Source organism: Schistocerca cancellata, chromosome 1 (assembly GCF_023864275.1).
Source record: "Schistocerca cancellata isolate TAMUIC-IGC-003103 chromosome 1, iqSchCanc2.1, whole genome shotgun sequence".
NCBI lineage: Eukaryota > Metazoa > Arthropoda > Insecta > Orthoptera > Acrididae > Schistocerca > Schistocerca cancellata.
Genome location: NC_064626.1, coordinates 759,484,260 through 759,501,906, shown reverse-complemented (window position 1 = coordinate 759,501,906; position 17,647 = coordinate 759,484,260). Strand labels below are relative to the sequence as shown.

The 17,647-nt window shown below is 41.0% G+C and overlaps 1 protein-coding gene across 3 annotated transcripts in view; it reads right to left on the bottom strand.

Annotated features, from left to right (window-relative positions):
• The window catches only part of LOC126186300 (germinal-center associated nuclear protein), a 304,544-nt gene that overhangs the window by 252,253 nt on the left and 34,644 nt on the right, over nucleotides 1-17,647 (bottom strand). For all 3 annotated transcript variants that reach the window (XR_007537424.1, XM_049928199.1, XM_049928198.1), the window contains exons 4-5: nucleotides 15,365-15,573; nucleotides 15,073-15,215 (exon numbers count right to left, since the gene is read on the bottom strand). Coding sequence is in view for 2 of the 3 variants with exons in the window: in XM_049928199.1 (XP_049784156.1) it covers nucleotides 15,073-15,215; nucleotides 15,365-15,573 (352 nt within the window). In the remaining variant the exon portion in view is untranslated. The remainder of the gene's footprint in view (nucleotides 1-15,072; nucleotides 15,216-15,364; nucleotides 15,574-17,647) is intronic.

Sequence of the window (17,647 nt, the reverse complement as noted above, 5' to 3'; positions counted from 1 at the left end):
TGTACTAGAAGCTAACAAATGAACTGGGATGGAAAAATAACAATAATTCATATCTGATGATGTGAAATCTAAATGCGAATTCTGCTGCTTTATGGATATAGTGTACAGGGCCATGCATCAGCCTGCAGAACAGCTTTACCTTTTGTGGCTATTTATTCACAATACATATTTTCACTATCAAGGATCATAAAGAACAGTATCTATGTGAAATTCCGTTTCTTGTCATGCAAATCATCATCCGAGATTACAGCAATGCTGAAAGAAGCATTTGAAGGGGGCACACAATGCAGAATGCTTGTCTATTAGTTGTTTTCATGTTTCAAATAGGAAAACATGTCACTGGAAGAATAACCTTGACCTCTCTGAGAATAAAACAAAAAAATATATATATTTGAAATGATGTCTACAAAAACTGCTGCCAAGTTAATTGATGAGACTTCTTAGTAGACATTTGCAAAGTTAAACAGCTTCCACTCTTCCTGCACTCTATATGTGAATCAAATGACAAGAAACTGTAACATGTACTACAATGGGACATACCCTCTCTCACAGTGGTCTGCAGAGTATAGATGCAGACATAGAATCCACATAATGAAAAATTTCAAGTTAAGTATACAAATTACAAACAAAGAAAAGACAATATATTTTAAGAAGGTGATGTCTCACACTTTTAAATATTTGAAGAAAGTCATGATTTACCACCAACACCTTCTGATAAAATTTCTTTGATGAATGACCAATTTCTGTCCACAGGCCACTGTCAGATTCATAAAAACATTTACAGTGATAAAATAAATAGTGTCAAATAATAAAATCCATAAATTTATTACTGTTGGCAAATAGCAAAAAATTAAATTGTCAATTACAAAAATGTGCCACACACTGCATCATTCATGTTATTCTACCAGTCGGTGTTAACAGTATGAACAATGGCATTCTCCATACTTAATGCTTCCATTCATTCATAATGTTAACGCTGACTTAACATAACATGAATGAGTCCACCATTTAGAACATTTTTGTGAGTGATGATGTAATTTTTTACGATTTGAAAACAGTGACGAATTCATGGATTTCATTATTTGATGCCACACATTTTCATTACAGAGCACGATGCTGTAAATGTTTTTATTAGCTTGATGATGGTCTGTGGACCAAAACTGCTTCTTCAATACGGAAAGTTTATCAGCAGCTCTTGGCAATAATGAACGACATTTGAAGAGGTCATTAAGAAACGCAGAAGAGAAAGTACTGGACCTGACACAAACTTTCAATTGTCAGTTCAGTTGCACTCTTTTAAAGCAAGATTATGTGACAAGATAAATGTACTATGCACCAGAAATGAAACTGATCAAGGTAAGGGTAAAGAAGGTTAACAGAAAGTGAAAAAAGTGGATAGCTTATCCTATATTTAATTATATGAATCCCTTAATACACAGAGTTAATCATATGATGTAGAATAAGTTTACAATTGTATAATTATAATGACAAAACCACTACACACAGCTTTATGTTCACACTAGATAAAGGTTAAGAGATCTCCTCCAGTACTGCACAATTACTCATTTCCTGGCCTGGCACACTCTCTCTCTCTCTCTCTCTCTCTCTCTCTCTCTCTCTCTCTCTCTCTTTTAATTTTGTTACCCAATAATCTTATGATTCTCCTCAGTAACCATTATAGGTTTGTGTGTGTGTGGGGGGGTGGGGGGGGTGAGGTGGGGGGGGGGGTGGTTTGGGAGGGTTAAGCAAAGGCAGGGTAATGGCCAGGGAAGTGACAGGCTATAAGGAAATGGGATAGGAATGTGGCATTGGCCATCTTGCATTAGTGCAGGCAGAGGTAACTGCACATAGTACACAAAATATTGGGGAAGGGCTGATGCGAGGCACAGCACAGAACACAGGAAGGGGGAGATTATAGTATGGTTGTTGATACAGTGTTCTCCTGATTATTCATGTGTGGATTATCCGATCTGCAAATTATTCATGCATCTAAAAAAAGAAAACAAAAAAAGCACATGCATCACAAAAGCTCAAGTATCGCACAGATGGGGATTGGCAGGGCGGGTTGCTGGTCACTAGGGGCAGTGGCAGATGCTAAGTTAGTAAGCCAGACTGGCAGCAGAAGACGCCTGTACCAAGTCCCGTCTGTGTGTGCACAGATGTCAGCCACCAATGCTGCCACTGCTACCCATCCAGTACACATAATCCCAAATACATGTTTGGAAGTATTTCTATTAGTCATGTTTCTTGATTATTCATGCATCTTCTATCCCACATTACTCTGAATAATTGGGAGTACACTGTATTAACATACAAACTGAACTATAATGAAGTGATAGGAGGGGTGTAGTGCAGGGTATAGGGACTGTTGCAGAGGTGGGTGTGGGAAAGAGGCTACATGAGACTGATGCCAGAGAGATTGTGGTATAAGAAGTTGCATTGTAAGAACTATTCCCATCTATATGCTTCAGAGAAACTCTTATTGGGTGGATGATCTGTTCGGTATTGAAAATTGGAGAAATGAGGGGGGAGGGGGGGAGGAGACGAATCTAGATGGTATGAGTCATGAAACAAGCATTGAAGTCATATACGTTGTTCTCAGTGGCCTGTACTACATTTGTATAGTCAACACTGTGCTCGGTCTCGGTTTCGCTGTGGCCATTCATTGAGGTCGATAGCTGTTTGGTGGTCATTTCCATTTAAATGGCTGTACAGAAGCCACATAGTGGCTGATACACAATGGCATTCACCGGTTTTCACATCTCTGATGGGACAGGACATGCCTGTGATGGGACTAGAATAAAATATACTGGGCGAGTGCATAGAACAAATATTGCACCTGAGTATTTCACACGAGTATGACTCTTGTGGCAAGGGACAAGAATGGGGATGGTTAAAGATGGACAAAGATATTTCACAGACTGGATTTCTGTGGTTGAGAGAGAAGGAAAGAAGGCTGGGAACGATGTTCCTCATTTCAGAGCATGGTGAAAGGCAGTTGAAGTGCTGACAGAGCATGCAGTTAAGGTTTCTGAATCTTGAATGGTACTGGACACTCCTTTAAAGTTGGTAGGTGGAGGTGTAGGAAGAGGTAGTTGCATAAGTTGATACAAGAGCAGGAACATAAGATCTGTGCCCTTGAGGTGAGGTTAGAAAACACAAAGGAGAAACTATATAGGTTGAGGAGGGTGAAGGGTGCTGGGGGATGGGAACTGGCAGTTGGTAAGAAGGCACCTAGGAGGAGGAGACATTCAGTCAGCTGTACTTTGCGTATAACCAATAGATTTGACCAACTGTACAAGCTAAGAGGAGAGGAGCCTCTTGTAGCTGTAGGTGTAGGAAACTTGCAGCAGTCCTCAGCAATTAGGGTGTCTAAGACAGTTGCAAATTCTAACAGAAAAAAGAAGTTTCTGCTGCTAGGTAGTTCACATGGCAGAGGTGTGAGCCAGTAGTTGCGGGAAGTCTTGAGGAGTGAGTACCAGGTCACCAGCATTGTGAAGCCGAGCGTAGGATTAGCTCAGATGACTGTTGACATAGGGAAGTTATGTAGGAATTTTACAAAAGAGGATGAGGTAGTGATTGTGGGTGAAGCTGGTAATAGTCTTGATAGGGATGGGGAGTATGATGCAGGTGGTGACCTGATAAAGATAGCTTCTCACACTAGTGGCATTAATGTGCACTAGTGCAACTGTTCCAGTGTCAAGATTGGCCTCATCTTCATGCTGCTGTTGGGCATTTTAACATGGGGCTGGAGAAGGCACCAACAGCAGAAGGCATGGCTCAACATGCAGTGGTGCCAGCTGAGTCTATCAATAGATTGGGTTTCACTAGGTATGGCCCACACCACAACAGGTGTGGGAAGGGGAGGATGGCAAAGCTTATAGGTGAGAGCGAAGTGCGTGGTGGTCAAATCGCTCATGGGAAAATTCCTGTAGTAGTTGGCTTTAGACTGTAGTCAGCTAATAGGTATGCCTGCTTAAAGGAAGTCCCTCTAACAAAGGAATCGCCTTCAAAGGAGGTGAGGTATCCAGGTAGTGAAGGAATTAACGTATTTCATTCAAATACACTCCTGGAAATTGAAATAAGAACACCGTGAATTCATTGTCCCAGGAAGGGGAAACTTTATTGACACATTCCTGGGGTCAGATACATCACATGATCACACTGACAGAACCACAGGCACATAGACACAGGCAACAGAGCATGCACAATGTCGGCACTAGTACAGTGTATATCCACCTTTCGCAGCAATGCAGGCTGCTATTCTCCCATGGAGACGATCGTAGATATGCTGGATGTAGTCCTGTGGAACGGCTTGCCATGCCATTTCCACCTGGCGCCTCAGTTGGACCAGCGTTCGTGCTGGACGTGCAGACCGCGTGAGACAACGCTTCATCCAGTCCCAAACATGCTCAATGGGGGACAGATCCGGAGATCTTGCTGGCCAGGGTAGTTGACTTACACCTTCTAGAGCACGTTGGGTGGCACGGGATACATGCGGACATGCATGGTCCTGTTGGAACAGCAAGTTCCCTTGCCGGTCTAGGAATGGTAGAACGATGGGTTCCATGACGGTTTGGATGTACCGTGCACTATTCAGTGTCCCCTCGACGATCACCAGTGGTGTACGGCCAGTGTAGGAGATCGCTCCCCACACCATGATGCCGGGTGTTGGCCCTGTGTGCCTCGGTCGTATGCAGTCCTGATTGTGGCGCTCACCTGCACGGCGCCAAACGCGCATACGACCATCATTGGCACCAAGGCAGAAGCGACTCTCATCGCTGAATACGACACGTCTCCATTCGTCCCTCCATTCACGCCTGTCGCGACACCACTGGAGGCGGGCTGCACGATGTTGGGGCGTGAGCGGAAGACGGCCTAACGGTGTGCGGGACCATAGCCCAGCTTCATGGAGACGGTTGCGAATGGTCCTCGCCGATACCCCAGGAGCAACAGTGTCCCTAATTTGCTGGGAAGTGGCGGTGCGGTCCCCTACGGCACTGCGTAGGATCCTACGGTCTTGGCGTGCATCCGTGCGTTGCTGCGGTACGGTCCCAGGTCGACGGGCACGTGCACCTTCCGCCGACCACTGGCGACAACATCAATGTACTGTGGAGACCTCACGCCCCACGTGTTGAGCAATTCGGCGGTACGTCCACCCGGCCTCCCGCATGCCCACTATACGCCCTCGCTCAAAGTCCGTCAACTGCACATACGGTTCACGTCCACGCTGTCGCGGCATGCTACAAGTGTTAAAGACTGCGATGGAGCTCCGTATGCCACGGCAAACTGGCTGACACTGACGGCGGCGGTGCACAAATGCTGCGCAGCTAGCGCCATTCGACGGCCAACACCGCGGTTCCTGGTGTGTCCGCTGTGCCGTGCGTGTGATCATTGCTTGTACAGCCCTCTCGCAGTGTCCGGAGCAAGTATGGTGGGTCTGACACACCGGTGTCAATGTGTTCTTTTTTCCATTTCCAGGAGTGTACAATAGGTATTAGAGATAAAGTTAATGAGCTGCTTACAGACGTTGACTGTGACATTATTGGTATATCGGAGCACCACTTAAATAATTTGAGAATTCAGAGGCTTCCTTTACCAGGATACACATTAACTGGCTGTTTTTCAAGGACTTCTTTGCGGAGTATGGGAGTGGCCACATACCTTAAAAACAGTATTCCATTTGAGTCCATAGACACATTACGCCACTGCACTGAACAGGTACAGGGTTATTACAAATGATTGAAGCGATTTCACAGCTCTACAATAACTTTATTATTTGAGATATTTTCACAATGCTTTGCACACACATACAAAAACTCAAAAAGTTTTTTTAGGCGTTCACAAATGTTCGATATGTGCCCCTTTAGTGATTCGGCAGACATCAAGCCGATAATCAATTTCCTCCCACACTCAGCGCAGCATGTCCCCATCAATGAGTTCGAAAGCATTGTTGATGCGAGCTCGCAGTTCTGGCACGTTTCCTGGTAGAGGAGGTTTAAACACTGAATCTTTCACATAACCCCACAGAAAGAAATCGCATGGGGTTAAGTCGGGAGAGCGTGGAGGCCATGACATGAATTGCTGATCATGATCTCCACCACGACCGATCCATCGGTTTTCCAACCTCCTGTTTAAGAAATGCCAAACATCATGATGGAAGTGCGGTGGAGCACCATCCTGTTGAAAGATGAAGTCGGCGCTGTCGGTCTCCAGTTGTGGCATGAGCCAATTTTCCAGCATGTCCAGATACACGTGTCCTGTAACGTTTTTTCGCAGAAGAAAAAGGGGCCGTAAACTTTAAACCGTGAGATTGCACAAAACTCATTAACTTTTGGTGAATTGCGAATTTGCTGCACGAATGCGTGAGAATTCTCTACCGCCCAGCTTCGCACATTTGTCTGTTCACTTCACCATTAAGAAAAAATGTTGCTTCATCACTGAAATCAAGTTTCGCACTGAACGCATCCTCTTCCATGAGCTGTTGCAACCGCGCCGAAAATTCAAAGCGTGTGACTTTGTCATCGGGTGTCAGGGCTTGTAGGAATTGTAAACGGTAAGGCTTCTGCTTTAGCCTTTTCCGTAAGATTTTCCAAACCGTCGGCTGTGGTACGTTTAGCTCCCTGCTTGCTTTATTCGTCGACTTCCGTGGGCTACGCGTGAAACTTGCCCGCACGCGTTCAACCGTTTCTTCGCTCACTGCAGGCCGACCCGTTGATTTCCCCTTACAGAGGCATCCAGAAGCTTTAAACTGCGCATACCATCGCCGAATGGAGTTAGCAGTTGGTGGATCTTTGTTGAACTTCGTCCTGAAGTGTCGTTGGACTGTTATGACTGACTGATGTGAGTGCATTTCAAGCACGACATACGCTTTCTTGGCTCCTGTTGCCATTTTGTCTCACAGCGCTCTCGAGCGCTCTGGCGACAGAAACCTGAAGTGCGGCTTCAGCCGAACAAAACTTTATGAGTTTTTCTACGTATTTGTAGTGTGTCGTGACCATATGTCAACGAATGGAGCTACAGTGAATTTATGAAATCGCTTCAATCATTTGTAATAGCCCTGTATTTGAATGCTGTGCAGGGGCATTTGAATTTAGTGAAACTAAATTTCTAATTGTTGTTATTTATAGGTCCCCCAACTCTGTCTTCTTGGTTATACGTAGTGACTTTAATGTTAATTTCATCTGTAATTGTACAAGAAAAAGGAAGATCTCCTAAATTCATATGATCTGATGCTGACTGTGTTTTTTCCCCACCAGGGTGCAGGGGAACAGTAGTACAGCCATAGACAACATTTTTATTCATTCTTCATTACTAGATGCGCAAAGGGTGACTGGCCTTTCAGACCATGAAGCACAAATTTTAACACTAAAAGGTTTTTGTACTCAAAAAAGGTTGTATATAAATACAAACTACGTAAAAAAAGCTAACCCAATGGCAATAGAGTGTTTATTTAAAACCTCATTAAGGAACAAGAGTGGCAGGATGTTTATAGTGCTGATAACATAGATGACAAATATAATGCTTTCCGTAACACATTTATCGTTATCTTTGAAAGCTGCTTTCCATCAGAACGTTCTAAACAGGGTACTATCAGTATAAGGCACCCTGGGTGGCAGACTAATGGGATAAGGATATCATGTAGAACAAAGTGAGAATTATATGCTAGTAGTCACAATCGAGCTACTGTAGCCCATTACAAACAGTATTGCACAGTGCTTAAAAATGTTATTAGGAAGGCAAAGAGTATGTGGTACGCAAATAGAATAGCTAATTCACAGGATACAATTAAAACCATATTGTCAGTCGTAAAATAAGTGTCTGGTCAGCAGCACAAGGTCGACGACATAAAGTCAGTTCGTAGCAAAAATGTTTCTGTTACTGGTGAGTCAGATATATGTACAGTATTTAACAATCACTTTCTGAGCATTGTTGGTAATCTAAATAAAAACTTAGTTCCACAGGGAATCATACAACACTCTTGGAAAATGCCATTCCGAGACTCGTGTCTTAAATACTCCTCTGTGACACTGACAAGGGGGAGATTGAGTCAATAATTAAACTCTCATGGATATTATGGAGTACCTAGCAGAATATTAAAAATATTGTGCTGCACATGTTAACCTTGTACTTAGCCATATTTGTAATTTTTCCTTTACGAATGGTCAGTTTCCTGAACGTTTGAAGTACTCAGTAGTAAAGCCGCATTATACAAAGGAAGAAAGGGATGATGTACAGTTCCGTTTTAGAAATGGTTTAACAATTGAAAATGCTATATTCTCTCTTCTCTGTGAGGAACTGGATGGATTAAACAAAAGGTTTCCACTGCTAGGTACCTTTTTCAATTTAACTAAGGCACTTGATTGTGTTGATCACAAAATATTGCTGCAGCAGTTGGACCATTATGGAATACAGGGAGGAGCTCACAATTGGTTTACCTCTTACTTTAACAATAGATAGTGGGAGGTCATGTAAGAATGGCTATGATCTGGGGCCTGAGTGTGGCATGATTAAATGAGGGTGCCCCAGAGATCAATGCTGGGACCACTCCTGTTCCTTATTTGTATAAATGATATGCCCTCTAGTATTTTAGGTGACTCCAAAATATTTCTGTTTGGTAGTAAAGGATGTTGTGTGCAATGTTGGCAATCTTTCAAATAGTACAGTTCATGACATAAGTTTGTAGCTTGTAGAAAATAAACCAACTCTAAATCACAGCAAGACTCAGTTTTTACACTTTCTAACACACAATTCCGCAAAACCCAATGTGTTAATTTCACAGAATGGGCATATGATTAGTGAAACTGAACAGCTCAAATTTCTAGGTGTTCAGATAGATAGTAAACTGTTGTGGAAAGCTCATGTTCAGGACCTTGCTCAAAATTTCAATGCTGCCATTTTTACTATTCAAAAGGTATATGAAGTAAGTGATAGTTCGACACAAAAAGTAGTCTACTTTGCTTATTTTAATTTGCTTATGATGTATGGTATTATATTTTGGAGTAACTCTTCCCATTCTCAAAGGATATTTTGGCTCAGAAAGGGCGGTTCAGGCAATAAGTGGTGTTAAGTTCGCGACACCTTGTCGACCCCTTTTCATTAGTCTGAGTATTCTGACATTGGCCTTTCAATATATACATTCTTTACTGTCATTTCTTGTAACCAATATTAGCTTATTCCCAAAAATAAGCAGCTTTGACTCAGCTAATAATAAGCAGAAATCCAATCTGCATTTAGATCGGACTTCCTTGACTCTTGTGCAGAAAGCTATGCAGTATCTATTTTCAATAAGCTACCACAAGAATTCAAAAATCTTAGCAGTGATCCACACACTTTCAAACCAAAACTGAAGAGCTTTTCCTGGGTCACTCCTCCATTCTGTCAAGGAGTTCCTTGAAAGATTAAGCAGATACCTGCGATATATTGTTGATTGCATTCACATTAACTTATAGCTCGTCTTTTTTTGTTTCATAAGCATTTTATTTTATCTGTTGTTACTTTTATGTTGTAATTTCATGTACTGACACATTCCATGACATTGGAGATTTGCTCCTCAATTTGGTCCTACAGAACTAGATGTGTAAAATAAAATAAAATGTGGTAGACAATAGTTTGGGAAGAGGCTGAAGTGAGATACAGCATAGACAAAGGATAAGGACCTTGTTTGGATATGGCATGGCAGATTTGTTTGTGGAATAGTTTTGAAGGGTAGCTGTGCTCGTCACTGCACTTGGATGGACTGTGAGTGAGATGCTGCTTAGTGTAGAAGTGGAGATACTATCAGTGGTTGACAAATGTTACAGGGATGAAGGTTTTTTAAGAGATAAATGTGTTGGGAGGTCAGTGCCCTAGAAGATGCTTGGACTGAAGAAAACCAAGATTGAGTCTGCAGGCAGGGGATGGAGGCACTGATATTAATATAAAAGGATACACCAGTAGACCAGCCCATCACCAGAATACAGATGACATTCAATTTCACATCCTCCTCCTTCCTACTGAAATTCCTGTGGTGCTTTACAGTGTTTATGGGTATACCCTTTCATGGTAATTGTAGAATGGTAACATTCTACGAGTCAGAACTTGAAACGTCAGAAACTGAACATAGTAGGAAAGCTAACAAATCTGAAAAGGGAAATACAAAGGCTCAATCTAGATATAGTGGGGGTCAATGAAGCGAAATGGAAAGAAGATAAGGATTTCTGGTCAGATGAATATAAAGCAATATCAACAGCAGCAGAAAATGGTAAAACAAGTAGAGCATTCATTATGAATAGGAACATAGGGGAAATAATCAGTTATGGTGAACACTTCAGGGCTTTATCAGAATTGACAATAAACCAACACCAAGAACAGTAGTTCAGGTACATATACCAACATTGCAAGCAGAAAATAAAGCAGTAGAAAAAGCATATGAGGATACTGAATGGGTAATTCAGTATGTAAAGAGACATAAAAACCTAATAGCCATGGGGGATTGGAATGTGGTAGTAGGGAAAGGAGTAGAAGAAAGGGTTATCGAAAAATGAACTTGATAGTAAGAATAAGAGTCGAGAAAGACTAATTGAGTTCTGCAAATATATTTCAGCTAATAATAACAAATGCACTGTTCAAAAATCACAAGAGCAAAAGGTATATTACTAAAAGGCTTGGGGATATGAGAAGATTCTAGCTGTATTACACCATGATCAGAGAGAGATTTCCAAATCAGATATTGGATTGTAGGGCATGCCCAGGAACAGGTATAGACTCAGATCACAATTTAGTAATGATGAAGAGTAAGCTGAAATTTAAGAGAATCGCTTGAAAGAATCCATGTAAAAAGAAGAGTGGTACTGTAATAATGTATACGACAGATTACTTGAAAAGTCGTACACATCTATAAAAATGGCAATTACAAAAATAGGATAGACAAATATAGTTACAGGGAAATGGCAAAGAAACCTTGGGTTACAGAAGAACTACTTTAGATGGCTGATGAACGAAGGAAGTGCAAAAATGTTCAGACAAAGACAGGAAAACAGAAACATAGTTCACTTAGAAATTAAATGAACACGGAGGGCAGAGAAGCTAATGTGAACTGGCCGCAGGCAAAATTTGAAGAAATCGAAAAAGGAATGGTCATCAGGACTGTTTCAGCATACAGTAAAGTCAAAACAACCTTTTGTGGCATTAAAACCGAGGATGACAACAATAAGAGTGGACGAGGAATTCCAGTGTTAAAACACAGAGGTATGATACAAGAAATATGAAAGTAATGAGGAATAGAAGAAATGAAAATAGAGAGAAACTTAAAATGAAATTTGTAACCATAATGAAGTTACGGAATTCTGCTACCTTGGAAGCAAAATAACATATGATGGATAATGCAAAGAGGACATAGAAAGCAAACTAGCACAGGCAAAGCGGGCATTCCTGGTCGATAGCAGTCAAAAAGTATCAAACTTAACAGTACTACAGAGAGCAGTAAAGAGTAAAACACTGTATGGAAAAGACAGAGATTGAAACATGTCCAACAAATAATTGAGGATGTAGAATGAAAGTGCTATTCTGTGAAGAAGAGACTGGTACAAGAGAATTAATGGTGGGTTACATCAAACCAGTCAGAAGACTGATGGCTGTTCTACATCCTGTCAAAATTTCGTGTTACTGGGAATGGTGCTAAGAAAAGAAGATGAGGCAGGTTAAAGGTGAGAAATTCATGGAAGATGAGCAGCTGGAGGTGAGGCTTTTGAAAAGGACCAAATTTTATGTAGGCTTAAGGTTGTTAGTGGATAGGTTACAAATAGTGAGTTATGCTTGCCTGTGTTTTGTGACATGTTATGAAGACGTTTCAGGGAATGTGGCAGATGTAAGAGATCATCAAGGTAGGATCTGATCATATGGTGAGTACGGGGAAGAAGCTGTCTGGGAATAGCATATGTCTTGGATAGTGGTATTCCAAGAAGAGAGTAGGGAAACTGTAAACTGGATATATGTTTAAAGTGGTATTTGGAACATTCTTTTAGCTGTTGGAGAGGTACGACTTGCAATTTGAGAAAAGATGTGTACGAAATTGGGATAGTATAATAGGAGTATTTTGCATAGGAAGCAGAGGTAATTCAGATCCACCCATGAGACAGAAATCTGTTTCTGTATCACTAGGCGGATTAAGGATGCACACAGTCTAACGACTTCGAGGTCTTTGTGGAATGAAGGGCGGCCTTGAGAAATAGAAATTTTTATAGTTAAGCCATTGCGGGGAGGGGAAGTGGGAGTCTCATAGGTATATGGAACTTGGGTCAATTAGGAGTGGCATGTATATTCAGGAGTGGAAAAATAACATTAATGATGTCAGTGAATGATCACTACAAGTGAACAATGACGAAGACTGGAGATAAATCTGGGTATCAGAGCTGGAGGTAAAAATATAAAATTATTTGTTGTGACAAAGTCAATAAATGTACTAGTATATAGTACTTTCTCATCTTTCAAGCTTTCAGGTCTTGAAAGCCCACATCTATCTGTTTTTGTTGTTTGTTTAACTTTCATTTATTATATAAATAACTACAATTAACTGTATATGCCTAAATGATCTGAAAAGTGAAAAAAAAACACTCAGGTGTCCAGTGTAAATTTCTAAGCATGTCCTATAACTAGGTCACCAATGGATTTTATGCTAACTGATGATGTGTTAACTCATCCCGAACTGCAGGCTTTGTAATGGTCACAACAAACCACTAATCTACTAATCATTAATGAGGGTTGGTATTTTACTAAAGTGCTTACATATACAAGTACAAGGTGCGGCAGTCAAACCTGCATTTATTATTATTAGTGTCCGGAAGTGCTGGAAGTAGTGGGGGGGAGGGGAGGGGGGGAGAGTAACCAAGGTCACCACTGCATTCCCTGACACAAAGCATTTCTGTAGCAATGGAGCAGTGGACTAAGCAACAACGGTTGTTTGCAATGAAAGCGTTCTACCGAAGCAGTAGCTATGTAGCCGCTCAGCATCATTTCTGGGCACATTTTACAATTAATCATAATACACTGGTACCTTCCGTTTACTCAATAAAAACTTGGGTCAAAAACTTTGAAACAACAAGGAAAAGAGGTGGCAGAGCGAAGACAGTGCGTACTCCCGAGAATGTGGAACGTGTAACAATTGCTGTGGGAAGAAGACCCTGGTGATCAGTGCGTAGCTAGAGCGTTGCGCTTGGAATTTCTGGCACGACTGTCTGAAGGATTTTGAGGTTAGACTTACATCACCAACCATACAAAATCCAAGTGGTTAACGCTTTGAATAATAACAACTTCGTGGTCCAATAGCATTTCTGTGAAAGTATTTTGCAAATGATTGAAGAAAATTAGGAGCTTATTCACAACCTTTGGATGAGTGACGAGGCAAATTTTCACCTCACTGGATATGTGAACAAACAGAACTTTAGATATTGGAGTGATCAGAACACTCACTAACTCCATGAAAAACCCCTGCACTCAACCAAGGTAACAGTTAGGTGTGCAATGTCCTCATAGGGAATAATAGGCCCTTATTTTTTTTGAGAACGAAAGAGGGCAATCTGTTATCGTGAATGCTTAGTGCTATTCAACAATGTTAAGGACATTCTTCATACCTCAGCTTTGTCAATATGCAGTGAATGACGAAACATTATTTCAACAAGATGGAGCAACAAGTCACCCAGCCCGCGTGAACATTAATGTTCTCAATGAAGTTTTCCCTAACCAGGTGATTTCGAAGAAGGAAGCTTTGTCAATATGCAGTGAATGACGAAACATTATTTCAACAAGATGGAGCAACAAGTCACCCAGCCCGCGTGAACATTAATGTTCTCAATGAAGTTTTCCCTAACCAGGTGATTTCGAAGAAGGAAGCGACTGCTTGCCCCTCCCCCCCCCCCCCCCCCCCCCCGTTCACCCCTGACCTAACAGCTTGTGTTTTTTTTACCATTGATGATCTCAAAGCAAGAATCTGTCTGAACATTGAAAGAATTCCTCAGGGTATGCTCCGTCATGAGATGGACAGCTTTGTAAATCGTCTGCGAGAATGCCGGGATCGAGAAGGACACCATCTTGCTGACGTTATTTTCAAACAATGAAAAAAATGTGTTGATGTTTCTTAAATGCTTTTTAATGTAGAATAAGATTGTATGAATGAAATTTTGATATCTGCATTCGTGTTTATTTTATACTCATTTAAAAAATGCACGTTTGACTGGCGCACACTGTATTTGATAATGTATGCTATGGTTGGAACCAGAACAGCTGTTTTGTGAAACAATGAGTATGGATAAAAAAAGTCCAAATTCAAAAATCATCATATTATTGTGGGACGTGATGCACCACTTGGATATCCTGAACTTAAAACTCATTCATGCCAAATCTTCAATGTCACTCCCAGTATCTCTTTGCGCACTCTTTCATTCCTACATTACAGTGGCATTGTTTTGATATTTCTCTGCAAATTCTGAAACTGCTTTTCATTTTTCTTCCCTTCTCACACTTTTGTGTATTTTCCTTGTCACCTTTCAGATGCTTTTTTAGTATGATATCTTTTGTGTCTCATCTTCACAAAGGCCATTTCATATACCAACAAAAAAATATCTCTGAGGAAAACAATGTGAACTTCGAGCTTTTCTTCTGCCATTGTCATGTGCTGAGTGCCAAAACTCAACAACTGTGGTAGTATATCTATTATTATCACAATTATTGTACATTATATTTTACAAGTGATAGTGCATCACCATGTCGTGAAAAAAATTTGGGTTCCTGGTTTATGTAATTCATATGGGATAAAATGCATCTTTGGATGGATGTTCCATACAATCTATCTGTTCACAAATGACTTATGTTTCACAAATTAAAAGTTGCCAAATTATGAGTTTTTGGTAAAATGTGTCACATTTTGAAACAAAATTTATCAGTAAAGAATAAAATCAAAGTAAATAAATATTCAAGTTAAGTGTTGAGGGACCCCACGTATGCATGCACACAAACACCATCATAAATACACAAATACACACACAATATGCATGCAGCCTGATAGTTTTTTCTTTCTTTTATGATAACAAAATTTACCTGTTTCGAAGATTTTGAATCCATTTCATAGCAGAATACTTGGTGCTTTGCTTCTCTGTGATACCGTTCCTTTTCAGGACACATATCCGGACATGTTCCAACATTTTTTTCTGCGAAAGCTAAGCTTGCTGCTTTCACATTTTCTGTAACATGGGATATCAGACAAACTTTAGGATATCAAATTTGGAGACTTTTCTTGTTTCTGACAACCTCCACTTCAGCAGAAAAAGTTTACAAATTGAACTGCAAAATATTATGTTTCAGACAATTAAAATTATTTGAGAATACTTACTTGTTCGCATCAACTTATCACGTGCTTCCAACACATTATATCGCTCTTCCGAAGTGACAGCTGGTTTTCTCAAAAATGAATACAAATCTTCAATCTTGTTTAGTGATCCTATTCCAGATTCAGGCACTTCCACAGGTTTCTGCGGAGTCTCTTTAAAAACTGGCACTGGAGGCAATGCCTTTAGAGTACGGGAAGGTCTTTGAATAGGTCTGCAAATGGCCCATTAATATATCGTTTAGCAATATTATTCAAATACCCACATTCACGTTATTCATGCTACAATTTAGAAAATAGTAAGAGGCAATACATCAAATGCTTGAAAACGAAGAGATCTGGATTCCAAAACCTGCCACATTGTGTCACAACCTTCTTAAGCAGAATGAAATGCATAGGTTGCTATTCACAACATAGAGAAAGCACTGACTGGCAGACAGGCACATTGAAAAAAGTTTGCTATACATTATTCAGCTATCAGACTGTGTCCTTCACCACATATCGATTAAAAAAAAAAAACACACACTTTCATACGTGCATAGCTCTCACTAGAGATCTGCAGCTGGGATTTATGTTCACCAAAACTGCTTGGCGCATGTAGTTCCAGAAAAGCCAACAGATGTCAATGTAGTCACGTAGGTTGTGGGGAGCAACGATATTCAACTTCCTTCACACTTTTTTGAGCATTCCATGCTCGGATGATAGGACTATCCACCCTAGACAGCAAGCACAGTGGAAGCAGAGTCTTGCACCATGAACTCACATTCTGCAGACATATACACCGTACAGGTGCATCAACTGGATAGATGGAGTGTGTAGGGCTAAAGTGGGAGAAGGGAAGGGGACAGGAGACAGTGGAGGACAGGGACCACCTACAATTGTGCCCCAGGGATTATGGGAACAAAGGATATGCTGGATGGATAGTTCCCATCTGTACAATTCAGAAAACCTGGTATTGTTGGGAGGAATCAAGATGGCATAGACTATGAAGCAGTCATTATTTGAAGCACATCATGTCAGGTGACTGGATGGTTCAGTTGTCTCTAGGCCACAGTTTGGCAGTGGCTTTTCATGCGGGGAGACCACTTGTTAGTGTTCTTGTCCATACACAATGTCACACACTGGTTGCAGCTAAGTTGGCACACTACACATCTCCTTCTACAGGAAGCCTAGCTTTGACGGGTAGGAGATGCCATTAATAGGGCTGGAGTAGGTAGTAGAGTGAGGATGAACAAGGTCTGTTCAAAAAATTCTGCAACTTTGTCCACAAAATTTTTCTACACTTACCTTTCCTTATTGTGTAAGGTATCCTTCAAAATACTCTCCTCCACAATTGATACACTGCTCCCAATGCTGTTTCCACTTCTGGAAGCAGTCTTAGTATCTCTCTTGCTGGATTGCGAGAAGCGCCATCTGCAAATTTTCTTTTGCCTTGCCCTATCATTGCAAATCTTCATCCTTTCAACAGGGTTTTCAACTTTGGGAATAAAAAAAAGTCTGCGGTCCTAGTTCTGGAGAGAACAGAGGATGAAGCAGCACAGTGATTCATTTTTTGTGCAATAGTCATGCACCAACAGGGAGGAATGTGCAGGTGCATTATCACGATGCAAGTGCCGTAACTTGTCTCGACACATTTTAGGTCTTTTCCTTCTCACATTTTCTCGCAGGCATCGCAAACAGTCCTGATAGTACCACTGATTAACCGTTTGTCCCTGGGGCATTAATTCATCATGGAATAATCCTTCAAAGACAAAGAAAACATAGCTTTGACATCTGACCTGACCTCACAAGATTTTTTTCGGTCTTAGAGAATCTTTCCTGACCCATTGTGAAGGTTGAACCTTGGTCTCAACGTCATAACCATAGAACCACGTCTCATCACCAGATATGATTCTCTGAAGGAACATCTCATTTTCGTTTGCACCATCCAAAAGCTCTTCACAGACGGCGAGGCGAAGATCTTTCTTGTCTTGACTCATGAGCCATGGTACAAAGTTGGCAGCAACACGATGCATTACGAGATGCTGTGTCAGGATTTCAAGACATAATACAACTGAAACATTACATTCTTCTGCAATCTCAGTCATAAGCGTCAGCAGACATCGGAGGACACCCTGAACAAGGGACATCTTTAACTTCTGTCTTGCCGTTTTTAAACCGTGTGAACCATTTATAGCACCGAGTATGAATTAAATACTCATCACTGTAAGCTTCCTGCATCATCTGGTGTGTCTCCATAAAGGTTTTCTTGAGTTGCACATAAAATTTAATGCAGACATGTTGCTCTCA